The sequence below is a fragment of the Chamaea fasciata genome, unplaced genomic scaffold (genome assembly GCF_029207755.1).
Source record: "Chamaea fasciata isolate MVZ Bird 193981 ecotype frontalis unplaced genomic scaffold, bChaFas1.0.hap1 SCAF_3, whole genome shotgun sequence".
NCBI lineage: Eukaryota > Metazoa > Chordata > Aves > Passeriformes > Sylviidae > Chamaea > Chamaea fasciata.
Window position 1 is genome coordinate 105336442 of NW_027094088.1, and position 25854 is coordinate 105362295.

A 25854-nucleotide genomic window follows, 5' to 3' on the forward strand; every position below is an offset into this window, starting at 1 on the left:
TAGATGAAATGTTATGCAAATTTGCGCCATAAACTTTATCATTCCTTTATATTTTTGAGGGATTCTGCGCTATTTTTGCAGCTGAATTTTAGTTTTCCTATTTTCTTAAGGTAAATTGGTTTAACAATTATGGATACATTATGTATCTTTTGTCTTGATTTGTGGTAGTAACAATCCTATAATCCAAACTTTGTACAGGAAAGTTAAAAAATTATGGGGGGTAAGCATTGAAAGATCGATCCCCTTTACTGGTTTGATCATAGAATTGCACAGGAAATTAGGCTGACAGAGAAATCAGGCTGCTATCTGATCCAACCATTTCTCTAAACACAGCTGAATTCAAAGTCTGAGCGGGTTTCTTAGGGCCACATCCAGATGAATTCTGAATAATCTCTATGGTTGGAGATTTCACAATCTCTCTGGGAAACCTGGGCTACCATTTGATCATGCTGAACTTTCTTTCCTGCATGTAACTGGAATTTCTCTTGTTGCACTTTATCTCCTTCAGTTTTTCACTGTTCACCCCTGGGAAGTGTGCAGTTCCACTTTTTCAGAGATGTATCCATGAGGTAGTCAGAGGCAGCAACAAGACCATTGTGTAGTCCTCTTTTCCTAAGGCTGGACAAAACCGGCTGTCCCACATCACACGCTCCACAGCCCCAACCCTGTTATCAGCTTTCCTCCAGGCTCTCTTCAGTTTGTCAGCTTCTTCTACTTCAGAGCCTCATGGCACTGTATCTCAGATGTAGTTCTAAGAATTCTCTATAAAAAGGAATAAAAACTTCCCTAGACCTGATGTTGTGATTAAACTCAGTTCTTTTCATTAGTCTGACTCCTGGAATTAATATAGGCCAAGAAATCTCGTATTTGTTGAATAAATTGCATGAACAAAGAGTGCCCACATATATAAGGTCAGGGTCATGATATCAATGTGTAAATTTTTTAGGGCAACATATATGTTTTTAGCTCCATAATACCCAGTTGTGACAAACCACAAGGATCGTATTGCAATTTATAGAAATTCTTTAGCAGAGACAGACCAATGCTCTGTGTAAGCAAAGAGAAAAAAAATCATCAAATTAAAGTAAGATAAAAGATGATACATACATGACTGATGCAGAAATAAAGAAAAATGTAAGTTAGTGGTTAAAAAGGCCCAGGAAGGTAATGAATGCAATTAACAGCATTTTGTAGTAATAATGTACAATCATTAGCAATAGAGCAGTCTTCAAGATAAATTCAGGATTTTAAATTTCTACACATGCACTTTTTCTAGGGTGAGTTAGCAAAGAGTTACAGCATGTTTACCACACTCAAGGGACAGTCTCCCAAGTTTTAGGGTGCTGTTGTGCAGACTGAGCTATCTTCATTTTTTCTGCTTTATCATTGGATCAGTTATACTGTTTATCTTCAGTGATTTACTTCCTGAAATTACCATGACTGTGACTTATTTTATTGATTCCAGGGAAAGGTTATGTGAGAAGTCACATGTATTAACATCATTTCTCTTTAGCCTATTTTCTGTAGACCCGTTGGTGAAGTCCATCTGCAAAAGTTTGGGTTTTTTTTCCCTTGAAAATTACCAATATATCTTTACCATTCATTTGTTTGCAAGGACCCTTTTCTCAACCCACTGTCTTTTAGTTTTTAGAATACTCTTCAGATGTGGCCTCAGTCCATCTGGGCAAAAAGACTAAGTAGCATACATCAGCACCATCTCCTATGAGGAAAGAATAAAATAATCAAATAAATATGTACTTCGCAAACAGCTATGAATTTCTTACACAGTAAGACTTTCCTAGAACAGGCATACTTAAGAGATGTCCATTATCAAGTCTTCCTCAATTCTGAAGTAGCTGGAAACAAAGACATAGAAATTGGATCTGCCCACTCCAAAATTGCTTTTAGTTTGATAGAAAAAGACAGGCGCTGTTTTACACGGTTCTAAGTATCACCTGCTTTTAGTTGTATAGGATTTCTTTTTATTTAGGGTGAAATAAAGGTTTTGATACACAATATCAACTCAGTTCATGAAGATGGAAGCCTTGTGAGATGAACTTCTCTTAAGAGAACCATTGGTAACACATTGCCAGCCTACCCCTTATTTAGCAAGTCAGATTTCCAATCCAACTTTAAGTACAATTTGAGTTTTTGGCTATGTATTAGAACTGTAAATGAAAATAAATTTACCAGAAGTAGGCTGTCTCCAGCTCTGTGATTTCAATGCCAACTATGTGAATTTTCTTATTTTAAGGCAAATAATGTGATAAATAAATGTTAAGTTTGATGTGGCACTGTTAAAGAGACCAAACATTAGTCTGTTTATTAAAAAAATTAAATGAAATAATTTCAAAAGTAAACTTTTTATTAATTTAGTAAAATAAATTTTAAAAATATCATAAAGACAAGTGGGCATTTAAGGTGCAAAATAGACAGGATTTATTTGCTTAAGGGAGAAATATGGAAAGTCTGTGCAACCCCAACACCCGTTAAGTAGCAAAGTTCTATGCAACTTCAAAACCAGTGTCAGTGTATTGCATGCATTATGGTAATTTTGGACCAAAAATTTCTGTGTCTCCAAGCAAGGAGAAAGGCAGATCAGGACAGAGTTCTGAAAGAGTGTCAGAAGTTCAGAGCTGTTAATTACCATTCATTGAAAATTTAAAGTTGGAAAAAATTTCCTAATAATGATATTTTTATTTTATTTAGCAGAAAATATCCCCAGTCTGTTGAAGTTCCTAGAAAGTTCTAGATTTTGAAGAAAAGTTATGTTTATTCCTGTGTCTGATTTTCAGCTTTAAGAGATGAGGTAATTTAATAAATTAACTGCTCCCAAATTGCTCCAATTTATGTTTTGTTTTGTTTTTTTCAGGGTGGGAGGGGTGGGGAAGTCCCCAAAATGCCAAGACTGTTAAGAGATACATAAATCTTCAAAACAATATTTCTCAGCAGCTTTTCTCTGTGTGTGTTGACACTGCAACTGAACGTGTGACTGCAGGGGAGAATGGTCAAAGGAAGCACGAAATACACAATTTGAAGATGATGTCAGAGTAGGAGAGGAACTAAAGCATGTGCCTCAGATCCCCCATGCATTTGCACAATCTCTGGAGAAGTCTGTGCAATCATCTCTTTCCTGTTTACCCATGGTAGCCAGTTCAAAGCTACTGTGCTCATAAACTTGCTTATGTTCAATACGTATTTATATTCTGATTTTTATTTTGCTGGATGTGCTCCCAGAGGCATACAGTTATTTGATAATGCTATTTTGTCAATTACTAATTTTTTCTGCCTTTTAGGACTTAACTGTTCTTGATACAAAAGATTCCTGATAAGACCTTTTGGAGGTATTGCGCATTGTGCAATTCTTTAAGTGGAGGATGGTGGAGATGGACAGACATGGAGAATGATAAGATTTAGGCAAAGCAAACACTTCAGGGCTCAGATCAACAGATAATGCTCAATTTCAGACCACACTGACCTGTTCAGCTGAAAGATCACCCTGACACAGAGCACATGAAAGAAAACTATTCAGTTCCATGAACTGCTATGACCATTTGAATGAATGTGACCCTCAAGCTCCTCCTACCTTTTCCAGTTCCATTATCCCACAGAAAAAAAAAAAAAAATTGCAGGGAGAATGAGAAACTACCATTTTCAATAACCCTCCTTTTCCATTACAGAAATGACAATGTAGTTTGTCCAATGAAATATCTAGAAAAAGCACTCTGTGCCATTTCCAGATGAAATGAAGGCAGATTCTCAGTTTCACTGTAGCAGTATTTGAGAAATAAAATATTCAGGATTATTGTAGTGCTTAAGATACACATATGAGTAAGATTCTCATTAAATATAAAACATTTTTAATCTGTGGTCTTAAGGTATCCACAACAGCATTGCAGTATTCCATTCATTCTCAAAACCATCAAGTGACACAGCAGGCATCAACAATAACTTGATGCAGCGAGACCTGAAAATCTCCACTTGTAATAAACACAGACCTGGCTTTTCCTTACACAGATTAAGTATCATTACTTTGTTGCTAATTTACTAATGCACTAAGAAAAAAATATAATGTAGCTTCTATTAACTGTAAACTCTTAATAAAGCTGAAAATGTATTGCAATCAAACATAGCAAAGGACAACTTCTCAAAAACCTCACCTAAAATCCAGACAGAAAATATATATGAAAATTATAAATATTATTATATTTTCTCTCTGATGGAGGTAGGTTTTTTAATGGTGCTATAAAAGCATGAATTTCCTTTAATTTATAAGAAAATGAAATTAATTTAACTTTATTTTCTGTGTTTTAAGCAAAATTGAATTTTGTTGTTCCATACATGCAAATATCAGGTAGGGTAAAGATATTTTATTTCACACCAAAAAACCCATTCATATCTGAACATTTCAAGGAAAACAGCAGAAGGAAAAAAACCAAACCAAATAAATTTCATATGAAGCCTGTCAAGTAAGAACTGAGTCATGTGTAAGACAGCTGGGTGAAAGCAATGGACTAGATTTGATACATCAGGAGGTTCCTTTTCCATGCCATGCCCTTATTTCCAGAAGCATTCATTATCAGTACTGTATTTTCTTCATACAGGAAGACTGAAAAAACCTCAAGAGACTATAAATGTAGTCTGTAAATGAAGTTTCTTTTATTGAGCTCATATTTACTTCCATATGCCATGGATACAGCAGTAGCAACCTTAGCAGATCATCATAATTTACTACTTAAGACCATACTGGCCATCTTAAATACTGGTCTCAGCATGTGAAGGATTTCAAAATTATATGTTCAGCACCATGAGGGAATTAGAGAGTAGCTTAATTTTGTACGCACAGGGGTTGTACATGAGCTGTGGACTGAACCTTGGAATCGCACTCATTTTGAGGATGAGTGGCTGCCTCAGTATTTGGAATCTGTTCTTAACCTACAAGTGAAACACTTTGTTAACAATACCCAGTAATTCCTTATGACTTCTTAGTTTAGAACATTCCCAGTTACTGTATAAAGAAATCTATACAGAAAAAAAAAAGTATTGTTTTAAGAGTTAATATGGAAATCCATGGGGTAATATTTGGAACAACATTCGTTCAGCCTTTTTTAGGTAACCCTCGCCGCATGTCTATGTGGAGCATAAGGGGACTCGGTTTTGCACTCAGGCAGTTGAGCTGGTACCAGAAACTTACTGTGTACAAGGCCTGAACGTGTTTTACATGGCTTAGACTGCAAGGAAAAGTAAAGTATTTGAAGCAGAAATCTCCACCTGCCCAGAAATACCACTTTACATGACAGAGAAGGGAAAACTTAGGAGTAGACTGAATGCCGGGAAAAGAGCTTAGCACAAAACCTGGATCGGGAGGTGCAACTTACATAATCTTCGGGATGTGGCCAAGCCCTGGGTCAAGCAGGAGTAAGTTTCCAAAGAAAAATCATGCTACTGAATACATTCTGTCTTTCAACTCTGGCACTATCATCTTTGGAGTGTTGATCCTACAAACAAATTCACAGCTGAAAATTTCAATGAAATGCTGACAGGCACATGGATGCCCTTGTGTAAGTCTGCCTGTGCAAGCAGACGCCCAGTGAAAACATTTTTTGCCCTGGGGACTTGAGAATCAAAATCCATCTGCAGCACAAACAATGAAGAGACAGACAGACACTGAAAATCTGTCTGCTTTTTACTATCCATGCAGTATTAGTAACACATGTAATACTTTTCTTGTTTAAATATATGGAGTGAAATCCTTGCCGCAGTGAATTCAGTGGGAGTTTTGCCATGGACTTAAATAAGGACAAAATTTTCTCCCAGGGCTGGTGTGATTTTCAGCCAGTCTTTTTCCCTTTAATACATGTGATGACAAAATCCTGTACTTCCATTCCAAGGATGGATCAGCACCCTGCAGTAATTAAAATTGCTGTAGTATATCATACTTATCCAGTATATTGTCTGAAAGACCATAGTAGAGAAACATTCTTTACTATACGTGTTATAAATAACTAAAATTTACCAGGAAAAACCCTAAACTCAAAACAGTTTTAAGATGTTTTAACTTAAAATCTACTTCTAAATGGATGAAAATATGTATGCAGGTATCTCAGTACACACTTCCTCTACCTATCTGAAGGTTGGATTTGATAATTAAAAAGAGAACTAGTGCTAAAGTCCACACACACACATATGAACATCTCACAGGCTAATATGAAAGAGCAGGTTGTGCTGGAAGCATGAAAAGGAAGTGTATATTGTCATGAACATTGCTGAGAGTTGCTGGGAAAGGGGAACCTCAATCCATTCCATTCCTACTAGTCAATGCCAGTGACAACAAGAGATGCCAAGAGGCTGGAGAGGAATCACAGGACAGCAGAAGAGCATCACAAAGGAATTCCTGCCACTCAAGCCAGTTAATCTGCCTCTCCAGGGTCTCATTTTAAAGACCTCTATGAAAATGCACATAGGACAGGAGGAGTTAGAGATATAAACACAGCTACATGACCTCACTGGCATCATGGAGACACAGTAGGTCCTGGGACTGAAGTGTTGGAATGGAAGGATACAGGCTCTTCAGGAAGGAGACAGGCAGGGGATGTGAGGAGGGACTGTCACCCTCTATGCCAATGACCAGCTAGAGTGCACAGAGCTCAGCCATGAGCCTCAGATGAGGCTCCAAGAACTCAGGAGTCAGGATTAGAGGGAGGGCAGGGACAGGTGACGTTATAGTGGGGGTCTGCTACAGGCCACTTGACCAGGAAGAGTGAGTGGATAGGGTACTCTACAGACAGGAGCAGCTTCACATTCACAAACCCTGGCCCTCACAGAGGACTTCAACCACCACATTATCTGCTGGAAGGACAGCCAGCAGGGCTTAAGCAATCCAGGGGGTTCCTAAAATTCATTGATGACAACTTCCTTCTCCATGTGACAGAGGAGCCAGCAAGGAGAGGTGCTGTTCTGGGTGTCATTTTCACCAACAAGGAGAGATGGTGAGAAACGTGAAGCTCAAGGCTGCAGTGACCAAAAAATGGTAGAATTCGAGCGTCTTAGGGCAGTGAAGAAGGTGCTCAGCAAACTCAGCACCCTGGATTTCAGGAGAGCAGACTTTGGCCTCTTCAGGGAAACAATTCACTCTCATGAGACCCCACCTGTAATCCTGCATTTGGTTCTGAGACCCTTAACATAAGAAGGATGCAGAACTGTTGAAGTGAGTACAGAGGAGGCCACAAAGATGATCACAGGGGTGAAGCACCTCTGCTCTGGAGACAGGCCGGGAGAGTTGAGAGTTGGAGAAGAGAAAGCATTGGGGAAACCCTATTGTGGCCTTCCTTATTGTATACTTGAACAGGGCCTGTGAGAATGAGGAGGACAAACTTTTCAGCAGGGCTTGTTGTGACAGAACAAGGGTTAAGAGCTTTGAACTGAAAGACAGAAGGCCTAGATCAGATATAAGGAAGAAACCCATTACTATGAGGGTGGTGAGGCACTGGAACAGGTTGCCCAGATAAACTGTGGATGCCCTACCCCTGTAAACAATCAAGGTCATAATGGACAGGGCTCTGAGCAACCTGATCTAGCTGAAGATGTCCTTGTTTATTGCAGGGGGGTTGGACTAGGTGACCTCTAAAGGTCCCTTTCAACCCAATCTATCCTATGATTCTGTGATCTTTAAGGTCCCTTCCAACACAAACCATTCCATGATCCTATTGTTTGCACTATTATTTCAGATTTCATACAAATGACCAATGATAAATATCAGAAAAGAGTTTTAGAGAACTCATTCTGTTTGTAAACAGAGACAAGATAAAAAATATTTAACAAGCTGGATATAATGATTAACGTTGCAGTCTAACATTGTAAGGGCTTTGAGAAAAAGCTAATACTGGACTAGCTTAAACCATGGTTCTAAATCTAACAAGTTCTGAACCCTGCTATAGTAGGAAATGGAGATGTTCAACATTCCTAAACAGAAAGGCTTTTTACAGATTATAAGATTATAGACCTGCACTGTGAGATGGAAAAACTTAAGATACCAGAGCCTTTTTCTTTTCTGACTTATGTTTTTACATTTAAATGAAAACTGCATAGAGATTCCAGGTAAGACTACATTCCTTAAACATTATGTGTCCAGTGCACAGATGCACAGACGCACAGACAGTTTCCTGAGAAAAAAAATATTCTTTTCTTAAGAGGGTGGTACGTTTGATCTTTACTTGAATGTCTAAAATTCATAAATAGATTTAATAAGATTTTAAGGGAGTATGAATTAAGACTACTCATGTGCTGTCAGATCTGCAGAATCCAAAATGTGTACCTGCACAGATACCCAGAGTATTCATTAAGGTCTGCAAGAGGCTGTGGCTTTTTCTTCATCTACAGCTTGTAGGTTTGGGGCCAGAAGTTAATTAACTGGTATGAACCATAGAAAGGAATAATGTTAAAAACCTGTGAGATTGTTCAGTTTGTCTCTTCAGAGACAGTTAAATGATTTAGCAGGTTTTGTTTCCATCTCTCAGCTCCTACTAAACAACCAAGCTTTTTGATCTATAGATCTACAAATATAGTATTTGCTAAACAAAATGGACTTAAATAATTGAAATTACCATAGTTATAATTTGAAGATGGTTACTACTTTTCCTTTATGATCATTCTATAACTCTATGAGCCCTACTCCTGCTCTGCCACGCTGAAGAAATGGGAATTTACCCACGGAGTACCTAAATATAAGCTTCCCTCTGAGGTGCTTTTACATTAGTTTTAGTTCAGAACAGGAGGTGAATCTGCCTACCATCCCCATTTATCCCGTTTCGGTCAGCACTGCCACTCTGCAGCACACAAATTCTTTGGAATGAAAGTGTCTCAAATGCTAGCAGACATCCAGGCCATGTAACTACACTACAGCTAGTCTTAAATATTCTTCTCTCTCTTCAAACCTGTCTACTTGGATATTGGGTCGCCAGCATCACTCATTTAACTTTGCAGATGTGCTCTGATTGCGTCACAGGAACTGCTGTTGTCCCGCACAGCAGACACAGGTACCAGGGTAAAACTGTGGTGCAGGATTTTCTTAAGCACAACCCTGCACTATGGACCTAAATGATGTTTTAGATGACAGAGTGATGTGAACTTATCCCACAGACCCATCCATACAAACTGCACAGCAGAGAAACTCAATCTCACCACTAATATGGGTTTGTATCTGCAAAGCAGTGCTGGTGCGGTATAATCTGCATGGCAAAACTCACCTATTTTGGAAGGCTCCTACTAACAGAAATTCTACCTTTTACTTTATTCCACTATTTAACAACTCTCACTTTGTTCTTTCATCTGTAAAATGGACACATCTTCTGACATAAAGGGCACTCTGCTCTGAAACTTACTGTCACTGAAATGTGCAATGTCTATTTTAAGAAGCAACAATAAGTACTCGAAGCCCTGCCCGTGACAGAAGGGTGAAATGATGTGGACTTGGTAAAATTTGACCTGTGATTTAGTAGACTATCTGAAATGAAATTTTAACCGTGTATTGAGTAAATAGGTGCTGCAAATAGATTGAAAATATTTCAAGAATTACTTTAAGTTATGCGAAAACACTGAAAGTGGCTTCAGACCGTATGATAAATGTGATGACTCTTCTGGTGAAACTCTTCAGCACATGCACCCTCATATTTCATTGTAGGTCACCCTGAATTGATCATTCATGTGCTCCTTCCTTCTACCGAGGGAACGCAAGTGTATTTCCAAGCATCCCGCTGAACTTGTGGCTGCTCCTGCCACCTCGTGGCAATTGCTCAGCTTAACAGAAACACAAACTAAGAACATATCAAGGACCCACTTTCAATGACAAAGTAGGAAAACGAGCACAAGCTTTTGTTTTGAGATGACTGTTTTGAGTCCTCTTGTTTTTTTCGAGTTTGTTGACTACTACAAAGAAAGAGCAAAACTTTCAGACTGACTTCAGGAAAAAAAAAAGTGTTATACAGATCTTGTTATATGAATGTTTCAGAAGAGACACTGATTTTCCCAGAAAAACATAATAGAACAATGTGATTATTTTTATATCCCTAATTTCTAACCATAAATGACATTGTTTAAACAATTAACCTGGGGTGATCTGGTTAAAACAACCCATTTATTGTGAGATTTATCTTAGGCAGAGGTGCCTTCACTTCCTGAACACTGAAATGTCATTAATTTCTGCTGTCAACACTCACTGCATTACCTACATCATACCTTTCAAAGCTCTTTATTTAAAAGACAAACATAAATGCTATGACAAGGAATGCTGCAGTGCCTTTTAGAAAAGCAAATGATTATATACAATAAAATATATGTCTGGCAATCAGAAATCACTCATGTATTTGCAGGTTTGCACAAGAATCAAGCTGAGAGGGTTGGAACTGAGGCATGAAGTGTTTCCTCTTCTCATACACTTTAGCATGTCATGAACTAACCCAATCCTATAGGAGACAGTTTCAAAACACTTTGTAATGACAAACTGGCCTTCCTAAAAACGAGGAAGTGTAAATTGTCTATTTTAAAAACAACTTTGATATTAATATTCAGAAACAATCTTAGCAAAACTAAGGACAGATCCCAGAATAGTTGCTGGGATTTAAAAGTAGGATATTGGTGTCATTTAATTCTTCTCTCGCCATGTGGAATGAAAGCAATTATGATCATTACATAATTCTTTGTAAAGGTCGGGTGCTGCAAATGGTATTCCTTCCAGTCAGCACACAGAACCAGCTCCATGAATGTTCAGCTATTTAGTCACCCAAGAGGGAATCATTATGGAGAAGATGAAGACCTAAACCCTCTTCTATTTCTACACTGAGGAGATATGCTCAACCTCTTGTAGTTTGTGCCTCCTGCCCTCCTTGAAGACACGTGGTTACCTGATTTTGGGTTTTTTTTCCTCACTGAATGGAATTCAGTAGGACTGAGTCTTAAAACAAAACTCTAACAGAAGAGAAGACGCTGATAATTTTTCTTCTCCTTTTTTATGGTTTGCAACATTTATCTGCCATTTTATTACCGATCAAAGCAAACAAATTTACCACCTAAAAAGAACAATTTAAGAAGTCTACAGACTACTTTTGGTGTTTAGACTGGACGATGAATGTCAATATTCCCCAAAACCCACCCTTTGGGTACTATTTTTCAGTATACCCCTCAGTTTTTACAAGGGGTAAAAACTTACCTTATGGTTCCTGCCCTCAAAACCAGTTTTCCTAGATGTTGGAAGTTAGCCAGAATGGTGATCAGATATTATCTGAGTTCAACAAGGTGCTCACTCACAACTGCACTATGTTCTACGTTCTGGCAGGCAGCTGGCAGCAGAGCTTCATTTATGATATTCTGAAGAAAACTTGTATTTCCTTTGTGCTACACTTCATCCGCCTGTGAGAACAGAAGACTTTTTTAATTTTAGGTTTTCATTAGCTATTTTAAAGCAAATACAGAGTCACAGCAGAATTGTCCTGATAAGAAAACACTTCTGAGTAGACACTGATATTTTGGAACACATCTTGTTCAGCAGTCTGATATAGATAATGCACAACCCGAGGTTCACTTTTGGGGTTTTGTCTTAGTCAAGATTTTTCAAGAGAATAAAGCCTCACATGAAAAAAAGTATTTTGCAATTGTAATTATTTTTTGTCAGAGAAACATAAAAATAACTTACTAGAGTCCATTAACCTTCCATACTGGATAAAACAGCAAAAATATTCAATGAGTTCCTCACAATAATGACAAGGAAGGAAAACACTGGGAATAACAACAACAGAAAATTTTTAAAGTTCAAGAAAGTGAAAAAGATGAAAAACTCAGAGTTAGCCATATTACCTTCATAGTACACAATGCTGGGAAAACCCCGAGATCTAGTACTAATCAATACGGATTGTGTAGTTTCAGCAGCATTTTAAAACATCTGCAATTCAAATGTAAACACTGAGTAGGTTTTGCAAGTTTGCTGAAGTATTTGATAAGGATGTTCTGGGATATTGCAACACTGATTTCTGCTTTGGGCTATTACATGCTTCCTGATTGCTTCCAATGACCTATAGTGACTCTTCATGGCTAAAATGTTATTGAAGGATCTAATTTCTGAGATCTGGCAGTGTTTTATGCATAGTTGACACTTTCCAATGTGGATATCAAGTCTGGGGGAAAAAAACCCCAAAAAACATACAACTCCTGAGCAAAATGTATCAAACACCACCACCCCCACTCCTTTGTTATGAAAGACAAATCCTTTCACTGGCTCTAATTATTAAATTTCAAATAAATTTTAGAACAAACTCATAATCAGAAAAAAAAAATTCTTCTCTCCTTTCAGAAAAATGCAAGAAAGCTCCAGCATCCTGCCACCCCTGACAGATTGTCTGTTTGCAACTTCTGTTTTCCTGTCCCCTCAGATCCCCATCCTACATCCCAGCACAACCTCAGGCAAGCAGGACACACTGTGTTCCACCATGAGTAACTGTCCATGGTTAAGGCACTCTGCAGGGAAATGGTACCGATTTTTAAAACTGGCTCAGGCTGCAAGAATACATTTCTGAGCACTCCAACCAGAAGGTCATTATATTACAGCTGCCATCACCACAGTAATTTAAGCAGGAAAAAAATGTAGGTGTCTCTGCCTTTAAAAAAGCAGTGGCAGCACTCTGCCTATAGGACTGACTTCAGCCTCAATTACCAGAAAAACATAACCATACCCCACAGCCTGCTGTAGTGTTTTGTACTCAGAAGTTCTAGACTGTTCCTTATATAGTAACTGAGGCTTCTGAAATTTCCAGTCTTAGGCAATATTTTTTCCTCACGATATAGAGAAGGCTAGCACAATATAGAACCTTGGGTTCTAGATTTCAATCTGAGGTTCCAGTCTTGCAAGAATATAACTTCTTTAAAAGACCTGGTTTTATCTTCCCTCTCTAAATAGGCTAATGAAGCCCATTCTTACACAACTCTGCCTAATCAAACTATGGACGTAAAATCTGATCATCTGATACCAAGCAAAAGTAACATAGATAAACTAGACATTTTATCCAAAAACATGAAATTGCAGTTCTATCAGTGATAGACCCGTATAACCTTTGTTCCAAGTAGCTCTTACAAATACTTGACCCTGAAAAAAATGATGGTTTCCCTGCAAAATCAAATTAAGACATCCTGCAAATTTCAGGGTTAGTCCAAGTAGCTACAATACCAATTTAAACATATATTATACAGACTTTAATATAAGAGCTATCTTTGGGGATTACTGCATCTCAAAGTACTGCAAACTCAGCTCTTCTGTTTCTTCACTCTATAAAGTATAGCTATGGTGCAGCAATCCTGACATTTTGGGAAAACAAAGGGCAAAAATTGAAGATAAACCCTTAGAAATTATCATACACAGCTGAACCCTTTCTAGAGTGCAATCACTTACAGACATTAGAAATTATCATACACAGCTGAACCCTTTCTAGAGCGCAATCAGTTACAGACATACCATCATGCTGATATTTTTAGGCATATACTTCACATCAAGTTTTCTTGTTGTGACCACCTCAGCTTAGACTCTTCGTAAAATAACCCCAAATAAAATAAACACTGCTTCTAAGCCCCTAGAAAAAAAGAAAAATAAAATCTGACGTAGATGCAAAAATAACTGGGGCAGCACTTCGCACTCTGTTAAGATGCACTTTTCTCAGCCTAGAGAATTTCTTTTTGCTCAGAGAAGAGCTCTTGAATCCTCTTCAGGCAGCCCCAGGAACGTCTACAACCCACGGGAACTATTCTCAAAAGTCACGTGACATCTTAAATATACCACAGCTGCAACGTTCAAACGCAGAGGGAAAACCGACAACAAGCCAGCACGCGAACAAACAAATAAAGCACAACTCCAGAGGGAAAGGGAACGGGGCCGTCCCGCCCCGCGGGCAGGCGGGAGCGGGACTCGAACCGGCGCCCGTTCCCCGGCCTCTGCCGAGCCCCGCGCCAGAAGCGCCGAAGTTCCGGGCGGTGCCACTGCGCAGGCGCGTTCCCGGGCAACACGTTCCGGCCACGCTTCGCGCCTCCATTTTGGGAGCGCGGCGCCGCCGGGTCTCGCTCGGCGCTGCCGCCTGCGGGCGGTGAGGCGGCTGCGGCGGCTGCTGAAAGGCACCGGGCTCCGGAGCCTTTACCGAGCCCGAGCCGATACCCCTTGGCGGCCGCAGCCTCTGCCCGGGCTCGCCTCCTCTCAGGTGAGTGCGGTGTCAGACAGCGCCGGTCAGAGTGCCTGCTTTGGAGGACAGGCAGCTCAGCCTGTATCTTGTGTCCTGCATTTGGTTGCATTTAAAAGTCCTTTTGTTATAGCATGAGTTGTCTGTAAGTTTGTGGTGCATGATAGAAGTATGCATTTTGGTGGCTGAAGAGTTGCAAGCACATACAAATGTGTGGCCACTCCTGCTTAGCAAGTAAGTAGGTGGTAGGTGCCTGTGTGGTGTTCCTCTGACTGATTTGGTTTTTTGAGCTTCGATGAAGAACGAATAGCCACGCTGTGTTTTTAGGAGGGTGGAATTAGTTTTGTAACTCCGTTTTTTGTAATCTTAAGACTGTAGTTTAGCTAACTATGAGGAACATTTCCAGGGTGTGTTTTTCAGGCAGGAGGAGGATTTAGAGAGTCACAGAATGGTTTGTGTTATAAGGAACTTTAAAGTTTATCCAGTTTCACCCCCTCTGCCATGGGCAGGGACACCTTCTCGTGGACCAGGTTGCTCAGAGTCATTCAGCCTGGCCTTGGACACTTCCAGGGATGGGGTGTCCACAACTTATCTGCACAGCCTGCCCCCGTGCTTCACCACCTTCATAATGAAATATTTCTTTGTAATATCTGTTCTAAACCTACTCCCTTTCAGTTTAAAGACGTTCTCCTCTTTCCTATTGCTCCATGCCCTTGTAGAAGGTCCCTTTCCAGCCCCTTTAGGTACTGTAAGGTGGTATTAGGTCTCTGTGGAACCCTTTTCAAGTCTGAACAACCCAGCTCCCTTATCCTGTCTCCATAGGAGAGATGCTCCAGCCCTCATCATTTTTGAACTTGCTCCAACATTCGCATGTTCTTCCTGTGCTTGGGACCCCAGGGCTGGATGTAGCACTGCAGGTGGGGACTCAGAGGGGCAGAATTTCCTCCCTGGACCTGCTGCCCATGCTGCTTTTGATGCATCCCAGGTTGCCTTTGGCTTCCTGAACTGTGAGTGGGCAGTGCTGGCTTATGTTGAGCTTGTGGTCAACTAATACCCCAGAGACTTCTCAGGGCTGCTCTCAGTAAGAGAAGTAGTACAATAATTTAGTTTACGTGTATTTTTTTAATGAATTTTCTACCGTCTTTCCTCATAGAGTGATACAGAGTTGTTAATTACTGGGCCGTGTTTCCTTTAGAAGACCTGTTACGATTGAATAAGCTTTTAGAGGGGGAAAGGTGAGTAAACAGCAAAAGGCCATTTTTGTAAACCGTAGAAATGTGGCTGTGTCACTGTGATGCTGTTACTCAGGCTGTGATAACAGACAGTCGTTAATACACAAATTGATTTATTTAGTTATGCGTTAGTGCGAATAGGGCACAGTTTCAGTGGGAGGGGGGAAAGGGAGCAGAGTTTCAGTCAGGCCCCTTCAGAAGTTTAAATCTCTGTAATAATCAAATGTTTCTTTCAGGCAGACAGAACCAATTCCTTTAAGGCTGTTTTCCTTCATTAAAAGCACCCAGATTTTCACTTTCTGTCACAGGGGAAGGTGGAAAAAAAGGGCCTTGTTGAGGCAGGAATTGGTCAGATCTGGGTTTGATACTTCTTTTACTGGGAGGGTTTGTTTTTTTTTTTTGGCGTTCAGTGGTTTTGGTTTTTTAGGGGTTTTTTTGTTGGTTTTAGAAGTTATGCATCTTTCTGCCCTACTGCTTTACTGTAAAGATGCTCACTTATAATAGAGTGTGGTTGGTTTTCTGTTGATTTTTTTTTTTTTTAATTTTTTTTTGTGAACAAGAATGTTAGGGATCAATATTTTTCTGAAGACAGGTTGTATATTCAGTAGCTACTTCATGTATGCTTGTGATGAAAACTGTCATGACATTTTCACTGAAGATTTTTTACAGGCCAAGGGGGATTTTGCCCCAAAATCTTGTAGTTGAAACTGAAAGTTAAAGTTCCAGCTTTACATAAGAATTCATAAATCAAGGTTGTCTTTGTCCAGACTATCCTTGAGTATTTATCCACTGTCTTTGCATTTAATGTTGTCTATCTCAAATTACTTTGTTAGAACAGCAGTTCTTTTAATGGAATTGGTTGATTAAATTATGGTCATACACAGCCTTTTTAAACAATGTGAAGTCACTGATTCACTGGATCATCGATGTTTGAATTGAACTGGGAGTTGGGCTTCAAGACTGGATTATAGATCAGAAAAGTACCTGAATGTTTTGAAGATATTTAAACTGTCAGAATTGGAGTGTTGAGACCATACAAAACACAGCTGGCACAGTTGTTACCTGATGAGCAGTGCAGAAGTATTGCACATAGATGTTAGTCTCAGATGTCCTTGCAATTATGAGAACCTTAAATATGCTGTTGGTATCGTTGGTACAGACAGCCAGAGTAAACAGTAGAGTGTGGAGCTATTGTTGGTTACTTGAAGAAGTGATTTAGACAGAAAAAGCAGAGTGAGAGGGAATGAGTCCTTGGTCCTTTACATATTAAAAGGAAAGAGAAACAGACTGGAATACCTTGGTGTTACTGTGGGAGCGACATTTTGATTAAAATTAATCTCAAGTGATAAAACCAGTCTGTAGCCACAGGAGTGAATCCGGAGGTACTTCTTTCCATGTTATCTGAGCATGTCTTTACTAAGAGCATTGTGTGGAGTGTATCCCAGTGTCCTAAGACATGACATTCTTAAAGGTTTAGTATATGTTTTAGCCAGAATTTTAATAACATGCTGTTAAACCATTTTGAAAACAAATGTCACGTATCATGTAAGGAATTAGTTGTAAAAAAAGCAGAAAATTATCAAGATGATCATACTCCTTTTCTTTGCAGACAGGATGGAATCTCTGACTCCTTCACCAGGCTCAGTAGATAAGAAATTGAAGATAACTCATGTAGAATGTCATCCTGAGTGCTTGGTTATAATGTTCCAGGCTCAATACAACGCTGGGTGTGAGTTTGACTATTACATACTACAAAATGAAATACAGCGTGTGTTCAAAGTAAAAGATGATGTCGGTGTTGGCGGATCTTGCTTGGTGGAAGACGCAGAAGGAGAATGGCATAGAGGAAGAGTTGTGGGGAAGAAAGGGAATATCTATGAGGCTTTTCTTATAGACACTGGACATGTGTTGGCTGTTGAGGAAACACATCTTGCTGCTGCTTGTGATGAATTGTTTCAGCTGCCTCCAAAGGTGATTTTGGGTGTTTTTGCAAGCATACTTCCTCTTGGGGAGAGATGGGGTCCAAAAGCCATTAACTATTTTTCATCTCTGGTAGGATTACAGATCACAGGTCATGTGAAGGCTGTTACATCATATCAGCTGTTCATTCTAGAAGTGCCTAAGATTATTACTGATGTTCTTGAGCTGCAGCTGGGTAAATTTATTGATGGAGATTCATTTTGTCTTCTTGTAGAAACTTTAAGAGCATTGCCCCAAGGAATGCTTTGTAAGAGAATGCCACAGCTGTTGAAACAGAAATATCCTTTCAGGGAGTTACTTACCTTAAATAAGTCTGAGAAACCAACAGATGTTTTGCACGTTCCAGATCAACTCTTTCCACGTCTACCTGTTGGCAGTAAAGAAAATGTAAAAATAACTGGTGCAATAAGCCCAAATAAGTTTTATTGTCAGATACAGAAATGGCAGAAAGAGCTGGAATATTTGACAGGAGCTATGCGTTTGCACTATGAAGCTCTTGTTGGAGAAAATACCACATCTTGTGGTAGTTTAGGGCTGCTCTGTGCTGCCAGGAGGCAAAATGGACAGTGGCATAGAGGAGTGATAAAACAACTTCTCTCTGACCATGTGGAGGTCTGGTTTATGGATTTTGGCATTATTGAAACTGTGCCACCTAGTTGTGTTTGGAAACTGAAAGCTGAGTTCATGACACTACCGATGATTTCATTTCCATGTGCACTGTCTTGTTTTGGTAGTCAGGACGAAACAGTAATAAAATTTCAGCTCCAGGAACTTACACAAGCCTTAATAGGACAAACCTCTGTGAGTGTCCATGTTGATTTATATAATAACACTGAGCGCTTGTATTACATAACGCTGCAGAAACAAAATCTTGGAATTAATGCTGAGCATTCAGAAAACCAGAATGAGACAGCTGCACCTTGTGTCTCGCTTTCGGAAACAGAAAACAGCAGTACTGCACTAAACCACAAACTAAGTCCTGAAAGAAACAATTTGTCTAAGAATTACTCTGGAAACAAAGATACAAAAATCTGCTTACCTGAGTGGGACATTTCCTTCTCCATCCACTGCAGGAGAGAAGGGATGCAAATGAACTCATTTTATGGAGCTTTTGTAGTATATGTCATAAATCCGTCTGACTTTTGGATTCAAACATGTAGATACCAGAATGAGTTTCAGATGCTGATGAAAAATATTGCCTGCACATACAGTAAGTGTAGAGATGATGAGATGGTCCTTAAAAAGCCAGAACCTGGGTTGCTATGCTGTGCCCGGTATAGCAGGGATGGGTGTTATTACCGGGGTGTTGTCACAAAAGTGTTTCGTGTTAGCATTATGGTTTACTTTTTAGATTTTGGAAATACGGATACCATACCTTGTCACTATGTGAAAGCATTGCTTCCCCAGTTTTCTGATTTACCAGCCTTAGGTATATGTTGTTCCCTTGCTTGCGCATTTCCTGTTGATGGTGTGTGGGTTAAAAAAGAAATTGATTTCTTTAAAAGTGTGGTGTTGAACAAACCACTTCTGCTTCATGTCATTGGAAAGCAAAACAACAAGTACATTGTTAATGTGCAGTGTCATACTGGTTTCCTGCAAGGAAATGTTGCCACGTGTATGGTTCAAGCTGGTTATGCTGAATATCGGCTGAAGCCACCAGATTATGTTCTAAGGGCAGCACAGAAGAAGCAGCACAACGGGAATCACCTCAAATGTAAAAAAGAAAAAATCAATGCAGAGAACACCAGTAATATTTGCAAAAATAAGGTATCTGGAAATGGAGATGTACTTCAGAAGGAAAGATCATTTAATGTGCTACCAGTGCCTAAAAAATCTTTTGTGCCATCCTGGTTGGGAGAAGGTGCTGTCTCTAAAATGGATAAATCAGTATGTGAAGAAAAACTAGTTTATAAAGGGCTTGTGTTTAAACCGGGAGCTGTATATGAAGTGGTGTGTTCTTGCATTTTTTCCCCAGCAGATTTTTCATGTCAGCTGCAAAGCAAATTGGCAGAGCTACATAACTTAATGGGACAAATTCAGACTTACTATAAAGATCATACCAGTCCCTACAAAACTGGACAGGTTGCCTGTGTTGTTAAGTGTCCCAAAGATGGGAAGTGGTACAGAGCAACTGTTGTGCAGCAGGTATCCACAAATGAAGTTGATGTGGTTTTTGTAGACTATGGTTATCGGGAAAGGGTTTCACTTAAAGATGTTCAGGGTGTTGTTCCCGATTTCCTAACTCTAGAGGGTCAAGCATTTCGATGTGGACTTAAAAATGTGGTCTTACAGACTGACTCACTTAATTGGTCTGAAGAAGTGCACAGGCAATTTGAAGACTTCATTTTTTCTTCTAGAGGACCACTGACTTGCACCATTTATGCTGTTGTTCTTGTGGGCCCCAACTGTTTATGCAATGTAGTTGACTTACAGACGCCGTTTACTAGTGTAGAGGAATTCCTCAGGGAACGTGGTCTCACCCAGTCTGAATGTCTTGGACAGAGAAACCTTTCACCTTTGGGTTCTCTGTACAGTTTTTGTTATTCATCTTTTAATATAAAAATTGGAAGTGAGGAGGAGGTTTATATAACTCACATAAACAGTCCTTCAAAATTCTATTGTCATCTTAATCGAAACACTGAAACTCTTGAGGCATTGATGAAGAAAGTTAATGATATAAGTAAAATGTCAAGTAATGGAAATTACCATAGCAATGCACGACTATGTATAGCCAGATGTGTGGAAGATAGTCTCTTTTACAGAGCTTTGGCTTTTCCTATGGAATCAACATCCTTTCTGTGGGTTGACTATGTGGATTTTGGAAATAAGAGCATGGTGAAGCGAGACCAGTTGATGCCTATTCCAGATTCTGCCACTGATCTACTATTCACACCCATGCAAGCTATTAAATTCTATCTGTCAGATCTTAGGGGGGCAGAATTTCCAGCAAGAATTACTACATGGTTTGTAAAAACATTCCTTGGTAAACTGCTGAAGGCTGTAATTTTATCCAGAGAATCAGATGGAAAGATTGTTGTGGAGTTGTATGATGGACAGCTCAAAGTAAGTCAGAAAATTAAAGAAAAGGTATTAGAAGAGTTGTCACAGGAAAGGCCTACAGAACAATTGAGAAGTAATGAAGGAGGGATATGTCACGTGAAAGATGACAAAGAAATTGGTAAAGTAAGTGTTAAAGATGCTGAAATGCTTAAATTGAAAACTGAAGTGAAATGCCAAGTCCATGGCAAGTATTACCAGGCAGATACTGGAGAGAATTTTAGAGATGAAGAGCAAACTGCATGTAGCACACCAGAGTTGTGCAGTGGATTCTCAAAACAGAAGACTTTACAGGACAGCAAAGGGCAAGGTTTTAGAAATATTTTCAGTGCTTTTCCAGAGAATGCAGAGGAACGTTGGATTGGACAACCTGCTTCTCACTCACTCTCTTATTCTGCTTTATGTTCAAAGGAAATGACTGTAAGTGCTCTCTCTGAATCTCAGAATGAAAGACCAAATTGTACAGGTCCACACGAAAAGAGTAATAAAAATATACCTACATTAATCAGTCTTCCTCAACGTGATATCCAGGTGAATACTGAAGTAACAGGTTATATTTCTCATATGAATAGTCCATCAAGTTTCTATGTTCACTTTGCAGAGGATGAAAACTTAATAATAAAACTAGCAGATGATTTAAACGAAAGCTTGGAGAACAGAGGTCAGGAAAATTGTTTAAATGAGCTCATGGTAGGGGATCTCATTGTTGCAGAGCATGATGCTGATTGTTTTTACTATAGAGCAGTTATTAAAACTCTGAAATCAGGAAACTCGTATGAGGTAGAATTTATTGACTATGGTAATGCTGCAGTTGTAAGTTCGTCAAAAATCTGCAGGATTCCGGAAAAGTTCTTAACTCTGCCAAGGTTTAGTGTTCATTGTTTCCTTAGCAGTGTAAAAAGTTTTCCTGGTGAAAGCTGGACTAAAGAAAGTGCTGCTTATTTTTCAAAAACAGTAAGTGACAAGCCAGTAGCTTGCAAGTTCTTACAGCAACATGGAGAAAAATGGGAAATAGATGTAATTTGTGATGGAGAGTCTTTGTCTAACAGCCTTTTGTGTAAAGTAGACAGCGTAAGGCTGAAAAGCACATGGGTATTTGCTTTGGAAAAGAAGCCTAAACAAAACGGTAATCCTCTAAAGTCTAAGAATAGATTAGGTGGCCAAAATAAAACCAAGGCTGCTGGGATGAAAAAGATTTCTGTAAAACACTTAAATCTCCTTCATCAGGTTTTAAATTCTGGACAAATAGAAGCAGCAGAAGTAGTTAATATTTCAAAGAGTGGAGAATTTTATGTACAGTTACTTAAAAATCTGCAAGTACTACATGAGTTAAATGTAATGCTTGAGAAGGATGCACAAAGAAGGGATTTGCTTAGAGTGGATGACATTGAAAAAGGACTGGAATGCATTACACAATCTGAAAAAAACTTAAAATGGTATCGATCAAAAGTGATAAAGAAATTTGTCAGGGAAAAGTTAATGCTAGTTTTTTTCATGGATTATGGCACGTGTGAGATGGTGTCCTTAAATAATGCAAAGATGCTCAGTGATGACATTAAAAGTATTCCTAAACAAGCTGTTTTTTGTAGATGGAATTGTTTTAAAAACCTGAAGAAAATTCACTTAGGCCATGTAATAAATGCACTCCTGGATTATGAAATAAGGATCTTGTTTTTGAGATACTTGAAATCGTCTGATATCTGGGAGGTAGATATTTTAATAGGAGAAGTTACGCTTCAGGAGTATTTGAATCAGCTCCTAAGTGATTGTTGGACAATTGTTGGACCACAGAAATGTCGTAATACAAACCATAAGGAGTTCGATACGTCATTCAAGATAAATCCTGTCATGTGGATGCTGCTGCGTAGCGGCAGAACATATCCTGGGTGTGCAACTGCTGTTACTGATCCTTCGAACTTCAGCATCCAGTTTGAAATCTTCTTTGATTGCATGCAAAACTTGTCCTTGCTGCTTTCTGACCTTCCTGAGGACTTGCCAGCTCTGCCAGAAGAACAAGTGACACCTGGTGCTACCTGCTTGATCAAGTTTGGGCAGGAAGCAGAGTGGTACAGGGCAGAAATTAGTGAAGTAACAAGTCAGTCTGTTGTTCTTAAATTTATTGATTATGGCTTTCTGAGGACCATCCCTTATTCTGATGTCCATAAACTTAAACTTGTTCCAGAAAGTCTGTTACACTTGCCATGGTTGGCACACTCTTGCTCTTTGCATGATACGGTTCCTGGCAAGGGGGAGCACTGGAGTGAGGAGGCTATACTTCTGTTTCAGAAGCTTCTTCATAAACCAGGTCTGGTATTTCATTTTATCCACTACGGCCCTGAAATGCAGTTAGAGGTGGATGTTCTGTGTGAGGATAGCAATCTATCTGATGCCCTAATTGCTGCAGGCCACGCAGTCTGCTCTCACCATAGGTGCTGTCCCATTCCACTTGACAGACTCTAATCAGAAAAAAAGAATTGCAAGTGAAGTGACCAGATTCTAGTCACTGTGCTTTCCTTTTTGAACCAGAATATAATTATGATGAAAATTCTGATTTTGCTGGCAGAAGCTGGGCAAAGAAGAGAAACAAAAAAGCTTTTTGAAGCACAGCATTAGGTATAAAAAAGTGTCAATTCAGGGAGTGTGGTAAAGTGTCTGCTGGAATACCATTAACATTGCCATTTTTTCAGCATTATGAGGACAAGAAAAGTAAAGTAGTCGTAACACAGAGTAAATCTGCTACCAGAAGCACTGGCTGAGACTTACGATTCTGATGTTCTACAGTCTGAAAAGACAGTGTGTGAAGCTACTGTCAAAGAATTAGTTGAATAATCAGTAGGCTGCAGTTAGAAAAGCACTACTTCAAAGTAAAATAAACCAAACAACCTACAAAGTTTTTGTATGTATATATAATCTTTATTTGCAGTAAAATCTGGTTTACTCTGGTGATATCTCCATGTTTTGGATGTTCAGAAAACAAAGACATACTCTTTTCTTTGTTTCTGATTCCAGAGTTTCCATGTGAGAAAAGTCCTTGTGTTTACTGATTCTGCATCCCCATTTATGGGAGAGACATGCATTAAGTTGTTTTCAGTTACCTCTTGATGTACAGATGCCATTGCCCCTTCTGAAGGTTCTCTTGGTATCTGAATTGCATCATTTTGGGATTTTTCATTCAGCCAAGCATGTGTGTTCCACTGATGACTCTCCTTCATCTTCCTCTCCATCTGCCAGTATGAAGAGAGGGAGTTTTCTCCAGGTGCTTAGTCAATACACTGTGAAGTCAAAATATTGTTTGTATCTTAAAGGGGAACATTCAGAACCTTTTCTTCTTTTCTCCTTTGTGGGAGGAGGAAATTTCAGAACTCAAAATGATGGTAATACTGTGTATCTTAGAAGGGTGGTGTTTTTAGGATCGAGTTTGAAATGGTAAAAATTTGTCAACTGTTTTTCTGATTTGTTTATTTATTATATTTTTTGACCTCACCTCCTTCCTCAGTTGTTTGGACAAAGAGTATGAAGAGTCCTGAAGCAGTGAGGAGTTTTCTTTGTATGCTCTGTGATTGTTTGAATTTCAGTGAGAAAATGAATGCAATCCTAATGATAGACAACATATCTAATGCATCTCTAGAAGTTAACGAGATTTAACATATATCCCCTTTGCCCCCCTGCCCCACCCCTCCCCTCCTCATCACGATTTTTCAAGTAAATACTATGTAAAATATCAGTAGTGTTATTTTAATATAGTGATTAGAAAAAAGTGGGGGTTGCAACCAATTGTGATTGTTGTCTTTATATTGTACTGTTTCTTCATGTTTCAGAATTTCAGGTTTTTCCTGCTTAAAATTGTAAGCTTACCTGGCACATTCTTTGTCAATAGTTAGACGTGCTGCTGGCTGTTAGTATAAAACACAAAGGTTGTATTGTGCCACATTACTCATGTCTAGCGATGACTTTTACACTTGCTGTGCTGGTTCATTGTAGTGCCATGTAAAACCACTGATGTGTTAATTAACACTGATTTGAACTTCTGGCTGTCTTTCAGTTGGGAAAGTAGGATCTTGGGCATCTGTTCTTTTAAAAATCATTTGGATACCCTAAATGCAGACATGTTGTGTACAGTAATACACAATTTGTATGTATTAAGTTAGATGAGTTTTTTGGTAATGTACACTCTGCTTTAACTTGTATGTGGTTGTAAAATACTGCTTCTCTAATGTTACAAAATGGAGCCTAGAAATGATGTATGAATAAGAAAAAAATAAACAGCTGTGTGTACTATTTTTATATTCCGCAAATTGGAAATGTTAGATTTATTTGCAAGAATGTGTGTTTTGTTTTCAACTTGTAATGAGATCAGCTTGTGATAGTAATTCTTTTACTGAAAGTCTGATACTCAAAATGCTTCAAGTAAAAATCAGATATTGAAAGTATTTCAGTATTATACTGCATCTGTAAATATAAAGAATGCCTTGTTTGCCACTGTTAATGCAGATTCTCAGAAGCGCATTACAAGGATATGCTGTGATCATTAGATAAGTTTCTGGGAGGTCTGGCTGTGTGTTTTATGCCCAGTCTTCTTTCTCTGGTGTGTACCTCTGCTATTACATTTTTCTTTTAAGAAGGAGAATCTATACTCAGAACCTAGTTGGAAGAAGTTGTCAACTATTTAGGATGTAGAACTTTAGGTGTGTTTCCTATTTGTTTTAGAGTGAGCATAATGCTGAACAAGTGCAGTGCTTCATGTAGTATTAAATTTTTTTGCTAAAATTTAATTTGAAAGTGTTTATCTTTTTTTGTCTTTTTTATTTATTTATACTGTATCATTGATGACTGTGATTACTGTTAATCCACAAAAGTGATAGAGAACCAGTTTCATCTGTTTGGAATTCAAAACGTTCTTGTGTATACTGCCTTTTTGTCATGAATAAAATAAAATAGATACTAAAAATATTAAATAAAATGCTTGTCTCCTCTGTGTAACTTGCCCCTTCCTAAGACATTCTGAAGTTTTCTGTGATCTTTGCTGTTGATCAATGCATTGGAAAATATCTGAAGCTACATCACTGTGTATTGAGTGGGACTTCCAAGAGTAAGTACCTCTTGCTGATTTTGCTGAACATTTTTGGCTGATTTAGGAGTAACTTTGCACTACTTCCAGAGGAAATGTGGTCAGACTTGAGCCATCAGAAGTTGTGGGCCTTTGAGAGACAAGATCATTGAGGATTCATGTAGGAAGAGAGGAAAAGAAGGAAAAAAACTTTACTGGAAGCTTCACTGCATGGTGGTTCAGGTGCTTTGAAAGGGCTGACTAGTTACTGAATGTTTGCATGGATCAGGCAGCATAAAGTGTAAGCTTTCAGGCAGAAATTGAGATTTCA

At 38.9% G+C, this 25854-nt stretch overlaps 1 protein-coding gene and 1 long non-coding RNA gene across 3 annotated transcripts; one reads left to right on the top strand and one right to left on the bottom strand.

The window, feature by feature from the left end:
* Positions 1-211: 211 nt before the first annotated feature.
* Positions 212-13739, bottom strand: LOC136287869 (uncharacterized). 2 transcript variants are annotated; one of them, XR_010720403.1, is made up of 4 exons: positions 13689-13739; positions 13496-13610; positions 11204-11403; positions 212-1720 (listed from the first exon to the last, which is right to left on the bottom strand). It is a non-coding gene; the product is annotated as an uncharacterized lncRNA (long non-coding RNA). The 2 variants fall into 2 exon arrangements; XR_010720402.1 differs by having other exon boundaries at positions 13496-13736.
* Positions 13740-14122: 383 nt separating this feature from the next.
* Positions 14123-25443, top strand: TDRD15 (tudor domain containing 15). Its single transcript, XM_066180000.1, has 3 exons — positions 14123-14228; positions 15361-15442; positions 17049-25443. The coding sequence occupies exon 3, from the start codon at positions 17054-17056 to the stop codon at positions 22934-22936; it is 5883 nt and encodes a 1960-aa protein (XP_066036097.1). The 5' UTR covers positions 14123-14228; positions 15361-15442; positions 17049-17053; the 3' UTR covers positions 22937-25443.
* Positions 25444-25854: the final 411 nt, after the last annotated feature.